This window comes from Charadrius vociferus, unplaced genomic scaffold (genome assembly GCF_000708025.1).
Source record: "Charadrius vociferus isolate BGI_N301 unplaced genomic scaffold, ASM70802v2 scaffold70, whole genome shotgun sequence".
In the NCBI taxonomy this organism is placed as follows: domain Eukaryota; kingdom Metazoa; phylum Chordata; class Aves; order Charadriiformes; family Charadriidae; genus Charadrius; species Charadrius vociferus.
In genome coordinates, this window is record NW_009646851.1 from 3,843,476 (window position 1) to 3,857,531 (window position 14,056).

Sequence of the window (14,056 nt, forward strand, 5' to 3'; positions counted from 1 at the left end):
GTACCTCAGTGAAAAAAGCCATAAAGAAATGCCTGTTGACTTTGATCTACTGTGTGTATGTTTATATATAAAGTATTTTTACTGCAAATAATCGTCCTTTGTAAATCTGAATATTATTTAACTGTCAAATCTATTTTGAACTGTTGAATTCTAGAATACCCCAAGAATGGATGCAAGTCATAAAATCAGTTACACTGAGTAGGTAGACATTTAGTATTTTCTCTATTCTCATACCAATTTTGAAATCCATGCTGGAAAACTTAACTGGTGGAAAGACTGCTGCTTAAACTAGATCAGCTCAGTGTAACTGGGGATATTAAACTGAGTTACTGATTAAACACTTCACACTGAGTTGTATTAATATGTATAGCAAAAATTCATCAGCAGTTTTCTATAAATTTCAATATGTTATAATAAATGTATTAATGGGGAAAGGGGGAGAGCTTAATGCAACTATGCCAAACTGAAGCTTCCCAATTCTTTGATTGCCTTAAGTCTTAGTAGTGCGAGGACAATACTTGAGTTTGTAGCATTTTATTTAAAAATACACTAGCACTTACGCTTTCTTCTGTGATACATATGATCTTACAGCTAGCACTTGCTAGAATGGGCTGTCCAGCACATGTCCTTCTGACTCTTACTATTTTAGTTCATGTGACTCATGTATGCAATAATACTTTGCATGTTGAATGAGCAATGCATTTTTATGGCAAAGAAACATCTATCATTCAAAGGTCATTTGGGTTCAAGGTTGGGTTTTTTTTAAGTAATGCCATTAGAAAAAATATTAAATGGATTTTCTCTATACTTTCAAACTGTTGTATTGTTTGGGTCATGAAGATTACATATTTATATTAGAGAACAGATGTTGGACATTTATTTGTACATAAGTTATCAGAAGTTTATATACAAGAGAAACATATATGTGGAATTGAACATGAGAACACTTCTAATGTAGAGTAAATACCATTGTTACTGGTTTTCTGCACTGTGGGATTGGAAATGTACTTAATATTTGTACTCCAGGCTTCTGTTTATACCTCCAAGTTTTTACACTGAATGCAATCTAGAAGCTTTACAGTTTTGGTTTTTTTCTCTCTGGCGGGCTGTTTGGAGAGTGTCAATAAAATATACTTTCATGTATTTGTCCTGAAATGAGTATGTGTCTTTAAGGTCATATTTTGCAAATGATGTTTTAAATCACAGCAAACTTGACAGTCTGCAGTGACAAGGCTTTTCTAGTAATGTGCTGGGGTTTTGCGGACTGTTACGGGGAGGAAGCTGTACGGTTTTGACCTGGTTGTATTTATTAGAGAGGTGCTGCCGGCTCAGGGAAGAGGACAGTTCAGTGTAGTTCAGATGCCTATGGGAAGTCAATAAGGTGGTCCAGAAAGTGTCTGCTGAATGTCGGTATTTGGGGGTTTATTAAACACTGTTTGTTTCAGTCTTAGCAATGTACTTTTCTTGCCCCATTCCAAGGGGGAACATTGTTCTTACAGCGTTACACTAAGCAACTTCTTGAAATTGCTACAGCAGGGTATTTCTCAAACCAAATATGTATTGAGCATGGATTGGGAGATGGTCACAGTGCTCATAGAGTACAAATTAAAACCTCTGAATTTTTTCCAGATATTACAAATCACTAGCTTCTATACAAAAACAGCACTAGTGCAAATCACACATTCAAAAATCATGCCACTTTGGGTATTTCCTAAAGAGAATGTCACAAAACTGCGACAGACTTCTTGAAGTCTGATACAGTAACAGCTTTTGCAGCAGCTCTGAAGTGCCGGGTCACATTGTAAGACAAGGTGTGCCCCTGCCTCACCCACATCTTCTAAAGATCAGTGAGTGTACTTTGACCGCTTGGCTTTGATTTAAGACTGTGTTCACTAGTGAAAAAGTTCAGCTATTGATGTACCCCATAGTGGAATGCAAATGTACTTTATAAAGGTACTTACCGCCAACTTGGCCTCCTGATCTATTCTGGTTAACAATTTTTTTCCATTCATTCTCAAAGCATGGAAGCATAACTTCTTCAGGAGGCAGCAGAATATTTTCTGCTCTAGATGTCTTACGACGGATTCATTCTGTCACAGCTTCATTCTAATCTTTAGCTGTCAACTTCACATGCAGTATTTGCTGCCTGGTGCTGTCTTAAAGAGCTAGGTTTTGCATAAAACTCTATTAGAAATTATGTAGGATGGACTTCATTTTCTGGGACAGGGAGGAGATGGATTAGTGAACTCTTGAGTCTAAAAAGAGCATTCTATATACAGTACTAATAATGCTCTTCCAGGATGGATTTAGTGGTTGGGAGGGGCAAAACCCTTCTTCTCATGTTCACAGTTCCTTAATCTTGGTTTATAGTAAAGTTAACTTGTGACAAATCCTTTCTGCTGGTGTTTTCAGGATGGCAGAACTCTGACCTGGTAGGATAGTAGAGTTATTTTGGAAAGAAGCAAACACAGAAGGTGAGGATAGCTGACGTTTAAGCTGGAGAAACAATTTTGTGGGAAGGGCGCCTCCATGTTGTACAAAGGGACTAGAAATGGTTGAGGTGGTGGTAGAATGTGGCAGAGACTGCAAACAGTTCTGAGTCCCGGAGAGGCTTTCTTGGGAGGTAAGTTTGACTTTAAAGAGTATCAGCTTTAAACTTGTGGAGGCTGAGAAGAGGTTAAAAGAGGACTGCTAACATCTTGGCAAGTGTTTACATGGGCAAGGGGTGCTTGATGTTGCCACGTTTTGGACTACTGTGAAGCCTTGTCCTGCTGTGGCAACCCTGTGGAACAGCAAACACTTGCTCAATTGTGTCTTGGTACTCTACTTCCAGCAAGCGTTTGGTTTCTTTTTTTTTTTTTATATTTCAGCCATCCAGTAAAATTAAATAGGTACTTCCCTTAATGTTATGCCTCTACGCTTAAAGCAGGCAGATAGTATTTACCTAGGAAGTGCATTTGTTAATATATTTTTTGAACAGCATAACTATGAAGATTGATTTTTCCATGGTGTTGTCTTTTCCGGCCACAACACCATTCCTTCAACTTCGTCCTTTGTTCTGGCGCTTCCTCCCCTTGCTCATACCATAGCACCTTCACTCTTCCTCCCTCCATCCCATCTCTGTTCTGAAGTCGTGTGCTGTATAAGTAGTTAATAGGTTTGTCATTGCTACAAACTTGCTGGGGAGGCCAAATTCAGTATCTCGATTCCTGGGCAACCAAGTAAATGGACATGACCTGGTGTTGGGCGGGCCATATACCCTCCAGACTGCCTGCTGGAATCTAGTAACTCTGGAAATCTATTTCTGTTAAATATAAAAATTACCTACTGGTTGCCAAAGCTTTGGCACAGATGGGTAAAGAGGAAACTGACTAGCTGCCCTGTGTGGTTACTAAGGAGACTTGGGTGGGAGAATGCAACTAAAACCCCTGTCCCTGCTGCGCAGGCATGATTCAAATCTGCAGTTTTCAGGCTAACAACAATGCTACTCCCAGATAGGAAAATCTGCTCATTTTCAGTCAGATCAGGTATCCCAGTTTTCTCTTAATGCAACAATTTTTTTCTTTTTTTTTTTGTAATCCTGGGTAATGTCCATTTTTGTGTTATGAAATAAACTTTTCATTATACTGTAGAAGCCAAAATTCAGGCTAGGGAACTGTCAAGTTTCCTGGAAGTTTCCAAGTGACATTTGTATGACTTCTGAAAGGCCACTTATAATCCTTATTGTTATTCTTATCTGAAGAAAATTACAATTAAGAGCAGCTAACACAGCTAGAATTAATGTACAGTTTTGCTAATTATGAGTGTAAATCTTCAAGTATTTTATAAATACTAACAAGCTTTTAAATGTCAGAGGTTTGTGGGCTTGCTAGCTAGTTCACTTTGCAGTCAGTGGGATTCACTTTTGTGTTTCTGCAGGCATTGACTTAAAGTATGTTTATGCATGAATGTGACGACAGAGAAGCAAATTTTATGCGGAGGGCGTAAGTGCTCACTGCTTCATGTTTTGGTGATGATGCAAAAAGATACTTCAACTTTCACTGTGCCCCCAATTCACAAATTGAAACAGGATGCTCCTTACCAAGCTCCTTAAGTTCCCTACTGAATTGAACACCGTTGGTTTCCAGGAACCCGCGTAGGTTCCTGCATTTTCCAGTTTCCCATCCCGGACTTTCCACTGTGGGTTCACTCTTAAAAAATCTTTCTTGACATGCTTTTCTGATGGCTGTTCATTTAAGTTGGGAAATGATTGGGTTTATACCTTCCATCTATGCTTAGTTTTTCCTGTTGCGTTCTCCTGAGGTGGTGGGAACATCTGAAAGCCAGACAAGAAGTACTACAGATGATTTAACCTGTCCTTTCAAAGTACAAGGTCTCTTACTTCCCTGCCAATATGGAGCATGGCAGCTCTGGAAGTTGTCCAGATAATAATAATAGAAAAATAATTACTTTGAATAAGTAAAAATCCTTCTGCGCAGCATTTTTCACTGACAAAAACTGCATCCAAAAAAAAGCAGGGTGATAATCCCAAACCGTGTTTTCTAATGCAGCATATCTCCTGCGGCTTTCAATATTTTGCTGTACTGATGCCACTGCAGTGGAGAGTCATGAGCGACCAAAGAACGATGGTCTGTTCTCTCAGCAGGGTTTGGGTTTGGGTTTGGGTTACACCAGATGTGGGGCAACCGCAGACGGCTGTCCTGGTGTGCGCTGCCTAGCGGTGGTGCGCTCCCACTGCCTTTGCTATCAGCCTCGTGTAGCTGCCAGCTGATTTTATGGAAATATGTATTTTGCTTTTGTGGATTAGTTTTCTATCAGATCAGCTTGTTGATCTGAATCGCCCTATGGGGGTACACGAGGAAGCAACAGGAGCAGCTTGTTTGAGGATGCCCTTTTCAACAGGCAACCCCCAGTTAGGGCACGTGAGGTGAAAGGTGGAACCACAAGTGCAGTAAATCTGTCTCTCAAAGTGCCGTGTTGTTGAAAAAGAGATAAATCCTGGGAACCGCATCTAATGTGCGGCTAGCTGAAATATGGTAAGTAACATGTATAGATAATTCCAGCTACTTAACACTTCTGAGGGGGAAAAAAAAAAAACCAAACAAAAAGACACAGAAGCTAAAACCACAACCCAAACCAGCATTGGTTTGAGGTTGCCTATAGAAGCCATACAGGGTGATTTAAAAAATAGTTGCATTGGATCTGACCTGTTTGCTGCAGTAAGAAGGTAAGGTAAACAAAACCAGTTAGTTCAAGCTATGGCCATCAAACAGCATTTGATGCTCTTCAGGCCTGTAGTTCCTCAGGCGGTGCTTTGGTTCAGACTAGCAGAGTTTTTAAATACCATTGTGCTGCCTGGGCTGTGATTAAGCAGTGATTGAGTGCGGCTGTTGAAAAGCAAAAATCATGTTCTGACTTGTAATCTGAGAACAACCATCGCTGGGAAAGTGATTTCGGATTCCTGGTGAAAGCTTTTCTCTTTTAATCTTCAGCCATGCATAGCTAAGCTGATCAGTTACCTCCCTGTGACCACCACCTTTTTTTAGCATGTTTTACTTATTTACTTGTTTTTATTTAGATTTCATGCAGGTGATGTGCTTTTTCCATGCACAGCCCATTATCTGTCTCGGGTGTAGGATGGAGCGCTCTCCATTCCACTTGAGAGACTCTAATTTTCCAGCGGTATCTATAAACCCAGTGTCATTCCTAAGGCATTGGCCCTTTTTGTGATGCAAATTTCAGCGGAATAGCTATCTGGCAGAAATGATGATAAAGAGGGGTAGTTGCTGAAATGAAATACAGTAATAGTAAAACCATTAGTATTGAGTAATAGTAAAACTGTCTTGGTATTGAGTGGAGGCTGTATGAATATGCACAGCCTCTGGAGTTCTGCAGGCAGTCATGGGTGCTGGAAACAGCTGAACACAATTATCAGGGACCCAGACTCACTTAGGCAGCAGGAAATGACCAAACATAAATGTTTCTTCATAATCTTTGGATCTTATTAAACTAATAATAGCTCTATTGGTGCTGGCTGCTGACACTTATATTCTGTCTCGGCTGGTGGACATCCTTCCCCTTTCTGAATGTTTTCCCTCTCAGTTGTTAATACACAACGTGCTGCCTACCAGCTCCACCCTCAGAGGGCAAACATCTCCCCAGCTGCAATGCACACTCGGAGGGAAAAGTTGACTTGCATCTTTGCACTTGTCAGAGGAGCATTGTATACAATTGTTCCCCCCACCAGGAAAATTTCTTTTGAAAAGTTATATTCAGTTAATTAAATAATATCTGAGTGTACCAAACTAGAGCTGAAAAGGTAAATTTAATCACGGGACTGAATAGGAATTCTTTATTACACCTGAACTCTTTTAACTGGGGAAACAAGGTTTAGCCCTTCTTTCCATGAACATGAGAAGGAAAAGAAACTGCATTGGGTCTGGCAGGCCATGGAGGTCCACAGTGGGGCAGATATCCACCTGATCCCATGGAGGATGCCACACCCGAGCGGGTGGATGCGCTCCAAAGGAGGCTGTGACCCCGTGGGAAACCTGTGCTGGAGCAGTCTGTTCTGAAGGACTGCACTCCGTAGAAGGGACCCACGCCGGACCAGTTTGTGAATAAATGCAGCCCAAGGGAAGGACCCACATTGGAGAAGTTAATGGAGGACTGTCTCACATGGGTGGGATGCCATGCTGGAGCAGGAGCGTGTGAGGATGAGGGAACAGCAGAAACAGCATGTGATGAACTGACCACAACCCCCATTCTGTGTCCCTCTGTGCCGCTCAGTGGGAGGACAAAGAGAAATCAGGAGTGAAGTTGAGCCTGAGAAAAAGAGAGGGATGGGGAGAAGGTGTTTTTGGATTTGTTCTTACTTCTTATTATCCTACTCTGATGTTAATTGGCAATAAACCAAATCAATTTTCCCCAAGTCTGGTTTGCTTGTGACAGTAATTGGTGAGTGATCTCCCTGTCCTTATCTCAACCCACAAGTCTGTCATTGTATTTTCTCCCCTTGCCCTGTTGAGGGAGGAATGATAGAGCGGCTTGGTGGGTACCTGGTGGCAGCCGAGGTTAACCCACCACAAACACTTAAATAGTTGTACCCTTTAAAAGCATCTGTTTGGCTGTGTGAGTTTTGGAAAGCTTTTCTGGTGAGATTTTCAGTCCCTTTAGGTATGGCTGAGTTGTAAAGGTGTAGAAAATGTATTCCATGCATCTATATTAGCTCTTGTTCAATTTGTTTAACTATTGGTTTGCCACCCAGACAGCTACACCTGCAGGAAGATCTCACCCAGTTAACATCACCCACTGATTCATATTTCCCAGGTCTCCTGAACATCTCTCTGGGACTGCTGTGAGAAGGTACACACTGCACTAATAAGCCAGTAACCTCAGCTTGGCTGTTACCAAATCCTCACCACAGAGCTATGGAAGTCTAAACAGTCTGTCCTGCGCTGGGGCAGGCAATAGCTGTGCGACAGCTCATCAGCAACTCCTGTGTGTCAATTAGATTTTGAGACATCCTCGATGGCGGTGAGGAGCATGCAATGCACAGCTCTATGCAGAACTGCTATGAGAAGTGTCGCAGAAGGGCTCCTGGGTGAGGTGCTGGCTTAAAGGGCTGAGTTTAAAGAAATTGTCTCCAGCTGTTCGATTTATTCTGTGCTCAAAGAAGCAGGGCTGTATATTTTTGTAAATAAACCAAACTGCATCAAAGATGCTTTACTCCCAACTGGAGTAACCTATCAGACTCTGAGCTGACCCACTGCACAGATCAAGAAAGGTGTCTTCCTGTGGAAGGGAAACTGGCAGATGGAGCAGAATTAGGAATTTTGATCATTTTTTGATTTTTGTCAGCTGTGCTGCAGTGACAGTAAAAAAGTCTACTTTGAAGTGGTTTTATCTATATATGTATTTTCAAATTTCAAAATGATTTATGTGCTACAATACCTTTCCAATATGTTCTTACTAATGGAAAGTGCTAAAAATGTCATCTTCTTTCTTAAACAGTTTTGGCCCTCCTGTTTATTTCATGCCATCTTTCCTCATGCTAATGGCAAAATTAAGTCCCTGCTACTGTCAGCTTGGAGTACGCCTTCATAAAAATTATTTGCTGAAATTTTTAGTTCCGTTGCAGTAGTATAGTTCAGAGCAACATGGCTTTGTGGAGCATCAGAAATAGCTCCTGTCGGAAAACAGGATGTTAGAAACACTTAATACCTTGTATTAACCTTATATTAACAATGACTAGCAAACACGTACTCAAACATGACATTCATATCCGAGGCCAATTTACAATCCTGGGGTTGTGCAGATGTAAGTAATGCTTTGGTTTTGGCTGCAGGATGTTTATGACTGATGGTGAAGTGCCAAGTTGGTTCTCCAGTTCCAGGCTGAGTTTGCAGCTAGGAAAACAGAGCCCATTTCATTTAAAGAAAAGGGAAAGTCCTAAATTTGTTTTTTTTTTACAGAGCTGTGTTTCAGAGTGGGACCATGCTTCCAGGACAGGGAGTGCTTTCTTTGCTTTGGCGTAGTGCCTGGCCCTGCTCTCCTACTGTAAGCAGTGAGAGATCACCTCGCTGGATTTCAGCCACAGGTGTGTTTTGACGCTCAAGGCCAGTAAAAGCTAAAGAGTCTTCTGCTTCTGTGCAGAAACACAGGAGTTGCATTTGCTACTCCGTATCTTAGGCTGTGAACAATGAGACTTGTTTTAGTTTGGGGGGATTTTTTTAAGATTTTATTTTATTTTATTTTCCCTCGAAAGGACTTAACTGTGTAGTAAATAGCTGTTAAGTAAAATCATTGTGTTATTCTTTGACAAAGAGAATTAAGCTGGTGCCTCGGTAAACATTAGGGAAAACATTTAGTGAGAAAAGCCCATACGTACCAAAGTAGGACACCTTTGATACAGATGGCTGACTCATCAGTGTGACATATTCTATGCTAAATATGGAAAGCTCAGATGTCATTTGTTGCATCTCAGCAAGAGCAGAAAGAGATTTCTTTGTTCTTCCAAAGATGCCTTATAACCAGACACAGAGATCTTGACTAACTGTTTATGCAGGTGAAAATACTGATGCGCTGTGCAGCTTCTCCCATTCCCTGCTGCAGCCAAGGGCCTCCGGTGCAGATGGGTGAGTTGTCTGGAGGTTCCTGGATCCCCTCAGGGCCACCTTCTTAGGTTGCGGGATGTATTTCTATGACCACACATCACCTGGGTTTCTCCACCAGGTTTTTGTTTCTAACTTCTATCTTAATTTGCAACGTGTGATAATTTAGCTGCTCATGCTTTTTTCTCTCTCCTCCCTGGGGAAGTCACGGGAGTCCCGAAGGTCTAATCCTGGCTTCAGTGACATAGCTTATTGCACTGAGCATCAGACTGCCTCCGGTAGCTGTGGGAGGCAGATTTTTGGGAGGCCCAAAAGGTAGGTTACGTTTTGTAGCTAGTCTTGCATCAGCATGTCACATGCATCTGATGTCACTTGCTATACACTGCTGTTACTCTAAGTGTGAGGCTTTGAGGCAGACAGGTGTCAGTGTCCTGGCTTAAACATACAGTTTAATGGTAGATGGATTCAAGGGAAAAGGAAAGGTGCTTCTGCCCTGTTCAAAGTTAACTTTTTCAACAACTTAGTACCTTTAAAAAAAACCCCAAAAATATGATAATGCAAAAGTAAGTGGCCATCAGCAAAACAGCAGTCCATATAACTGAACAAGAGATGCAAGCATTTTTTAACCCTTTCTTTCCTTTTCCTCCCAGGTGTAGAAAAATATTTTGGGGAACTTTTCTCATGACAAGTTTTTTTATGCTATTTTTGTCAGGCTCACTGGCTCTCTTCTAGTGCTGCTGCACGTCTGGGCATGCAGAGGAATGTACTCCGCTGCCGGTTCACTCTGGAGTCAGTGAAGCATTTGTCTAATGAGTCCCCTTTCCCCATTCCAGGATCAATAGAAAAAAAATCATATAACCTTTCCAGCTATACTGTGTACTTCTGGTGCTGTTTTAGCTCTTTTTGGCTTCAACAGTGAAACCCCAAGCCCCCTCTCTTCTTCAGTCTAGTTTTCAGGGAGAAAAAAGTCCACTAAAAGGCAGAAACATGAGCATGCTACAGGTGTACAAGGCTGATTGTAAACCTCCTGTTTTATCATGAGTTTTCTGACAGTTCCTGATTAGGTTTCTGCTCTATTTGAATCCACTGTGATTGCTACAAATACCAGTTTTAAAAAACTCTACAATCCCACCCCTCTGTGTCTCATGGTTACTTATTGTTCATCATCTTTAGTCAATCATGTGCAGGTAGTCTCGTGTTTGGTGCTACACAACTACATAGCAGGAGTTCTTATATATTTATAGATCATTAGTGAACTAAATGCAATCACTACTTACGAAAATGTACTCATTCAACTGGACAGGAAAACGTTTTTAAATAACTGGCTAACCTCAGAGACAATGTTGTGTTTAATGCTCAAATGCTCGTCAATCTATACTATGCAGGTAACATCCTAAGTGGCCTCTGCCTGAACTGTTCAGATGATTAATTTGAACTACAAATGTGGTCTGCAGTATAGATTTGAATCAAAAACTCCTTGCATATCGCCTATGAAGAGATTTCTGTTTGAATAACAGCTCTTTTCCATCAAATGTATTAATAAATGTTTGCATGGATGCTGAAGTGTTAGCCAGTGAAATCTCTTTAAAAGGCATTACATAGAAATGATCTAACAATAGGATCATTTTATAATACTGAAGATAGATGTTGTTGCACAGATAAAATCCAGTACAGAACTAACCCAAAGAAAATCAATCCACAATTGGCTTGTTTAAACCCTATGGGAAAACATTCACAGGACAATATTCTCAAGCTTTCTGCCTTGCAATCAATGGAGGCACCTAGAATACCGGTGAAAACAGAAAAATGGCAGTGCTGGTGGAGTGCTCTGCTGCTGAATGAGCAGCCTCGCTTCTGAACTCCCCCAGTTAAGAGCAAGTGTGTCCCCTCCAAAAAAAATCTTCTGGAATTTTCTCCCTCTGTCATAATCAAATCCATGTTTGGTGTCTAGCAGGTCGTGATGCCAACAACTGGGCAAAGAAGTTCACAGCAAGATAGTGAGACATGGTCCTCTCTAAGACTTACTTGCACAAGATTTTACTCTTCCGTGTTTTCCGAGCCAACTTTAAATGTAACAAACTGATTAGACTTGCTTGCATCCTGGTTTGACTCTGGAATGAATTGGGGAGAAGCGTAACCCAGAAATGTCTGCATGTTTAATCTACAATCTAAGTTTATCAATGTTTTTTTTGCTCCCTGGACAGAAGGTATTGTGGAAGGTATTATCATATGTGCCAAACTTTAAAACTTTCTGGCGTTCACTGTGATCTCAGCTTCCTGGCTGCCACAAGAAGTACAAACAGCACAAGCAGGGTATGCAACCTCTGCCAGGAGCAGACCAGACATTGCAATGCACTGGGCTGATTTCTCAGGAACGAGGTAACTCAAAAATGCAGCTTTGTCTCCTTTACAGCAGTCTTTTTAGAGGCTCAGAGATGGCTGCTGCCAAATATTTCTAGATTTTTATTCCATTTTGCCTGTCCCAGTTGCTCACACACCTTTGCTGAGTTGATACAACCACTAATTCCTAGAATCCTTATTTTTCTTCCTTACTGACCCCATGGCTCTGTTTGCCTCACATTTACTGTTCTAAAATTACCACTCATTATTTGATTCTCTTTGTGTAGGTCTTAGGTCGTAACGAGAGGGTGTAAACCTACCAAAAGTAATCAACATTTATTCTACACACACTTCTGAATGAACACAAGTACTCCCTAATTAGACAACAAGAATACTGTTCTAATCACTATTTATCTTGTGAATTACAACCCCATGGAAACATTTTCTTTGCACCATCTGGCTTTATGTATTTTTTAATGAGTTGATGAGTATTTATATACTTTACATGGAACAGACAGTAAAGCACTTGTTACATTAGGAAGTGAAATAAAGATTTTTCAAAACTGAATTTGTATAAATTCACTGTATTAACCATTTTACATTTTACCAAAATACCAATGACAGTTTTGGTGGGGGCTTCATGGGACTCATTTTACTCAATGAACATCTGCTGAGAAAGCTGCACATTATTGCTAGCGACGCTGGTTGAACTGGACCCCTGTGTAGAAATGAAAGCACATCTTTATTTCAAGCAGCACCTTGACTGATATTTTTGTCCTTATGATTTCTGTATTATAATTGTAATATTAAAATAACCAGTACAGATTCTTGCTACTGAACAATACCACTCAGATGCAAGGAGGAAGATACTATTACAATACAAAGATTTCAGGAACTAGCAATCATTTGAACTCTGCAGGAGATGAGAAAATGAGAGGATCTGGAAATACTTGAAATAAAGAAAACCTTTTCGAAATGAGTAAATGTGAATAACACCTTTGTATGTCTGCCTTTGCTCTTGCTAAAATGCCTGTCACTCTGCCTCTAAAACCCCACAATTTATTGGTTTTGTATATACAAAAATTAAAAGCACTAGTACATTTTAAACTCAGAGTTAAATCTTATTACTAACGTAGTGGCTGCATCCGATTGTATGTGATCTAGGTGTTAACAGCTGGTGCTATGCCACTGAAAGTAGTAATTCTTTCTATTTTTGAGAAGCCTAAAACATAATCCTTAAATCACCCCAAGGGAGAAGCTTAAAAAGAGTCTTACTGGAAAAGGTATATAGGCAAATTTTGATTTTGTGAACTGATAATTTAAACAATGTCTAAACATTGGGCATTAAAAGCTGTCAAAGCAAGAGTTTGTTGTATGAACTGGAAGAGCCATATGAGTAAGTGCTTTTTACTCAGAAAAATTTGATGCTAGTGTTGGAAAGTTAATTCCTAAAATCAACAAGAAAATCCCAGCTGGTGCGCACTGGCTAGTGAAGGATTTACTCAGTAACCAGAACAACAGTAGGAGTAAACCAGGTGCAGCTGAAACCGAAAGAGAGAATATTACATGACCACTGTGTACTAGATACGATTTCTGCAGTCAGTTGATCATTGACTCTAGTTTCTTCCCACTTACAGTATCACACATTAGTCCGCTCAGTTCTCTTGGCCCATATCTCTGAGCTCCTCCTTCTCTCATCACTCTGTACCTTTCAGCACCTGGAGTCTTACTGGAAGCAAAAGTCCTGTTCTTGGAGGTCACGCTGATAATATTGGATAGGGCAAATCTCAAGTTAGCTTGTTTCTTCCAGTTGCTTTCTGGCACTAATGTCTACTCTAGCATTCAAGCAGCATGTTTGTAATGAGCATGGTTTTAAAGACAGTTTGGCCTTAAGAAATTCCTGCCTCCCTTTGCTCCTGGCTGTTGGGTTTCTGTATTATGTACTCCAGCTCAGTGCTCCTTCAGTAATGATACGGTGCCTATTTGTGAGGCTGCCCTGTCAATAGATCCCCGACGTGATACAGGTAAACATGACCTTTTTTTTGACTCTTGTTTTTAAGTCAGATCCTTACAGGGATTCAGGCCACAGCTCCACCTGACACTTGTTTTTAGTGCCATAATTGGGAGTGGCAAACTTTCCCTGGGAGGGAATGGAAGACACAGGCAGGAATGTAAACGAGCTTGACTGGTGAAACTGCTGGATGCTGAAGCTGTACCAGAGTCTGCAGCCTTCTTCTAGAAAACAACTCCTGTATTCTTGCTGTCAACATCAAAACATGCACATGCTATCAATCTACTCCTTCATGAGAAAAAACTGCCCAGCGGTATCTTGTGAGGATGCTGTGACAGTAGCACTAGGATTCATCCACTACATCTTAAGTTTCACAGCCTGGCACATGTTAGGTTGACAATTCTACAACTTCTCGCTTTAACCAGCTGTATGGTTAAGTGTACTTCTGTCATACTGGTGATGTTCAAGTTGCAATACATTTGTCGATAGTTAATAGCATGTGGCCTCCTGCTTCAGGTGTTAAATAAAGTTACTCTTTGCTTGACCTGTGGTCCCAACAGACGTTTGTGCTCAGTTTGTGATTCGCTTTTCC

At 40.8% G+C, this 14,056-nt stretch overlaps 1 protein-coding gene across 1 annotated transcript in view; it reads left to right on the forward strand.

Moving 5' to 3' along the window:
- The first annotated feature begins 7,530 nt into the window (after positions 1-7,530).
- GOLPH3 (golgi phosphoprotein 3 (coat-protein)) overlaps positions 7,531-14,056 on the forward strand; it is a 41,395-nt gene continuing 34,869 nt past the window's right edge. The window contains exon 1 of the mRNA XM_009894230.1: positions 7,531-7,536. Within this exon, the coding sequence (XP_009892532.1) occupies positions 7,531-7,536 (6 nt within the window). The remainder of the gene's footprint in view (positions 7,537-14,056) is intronic.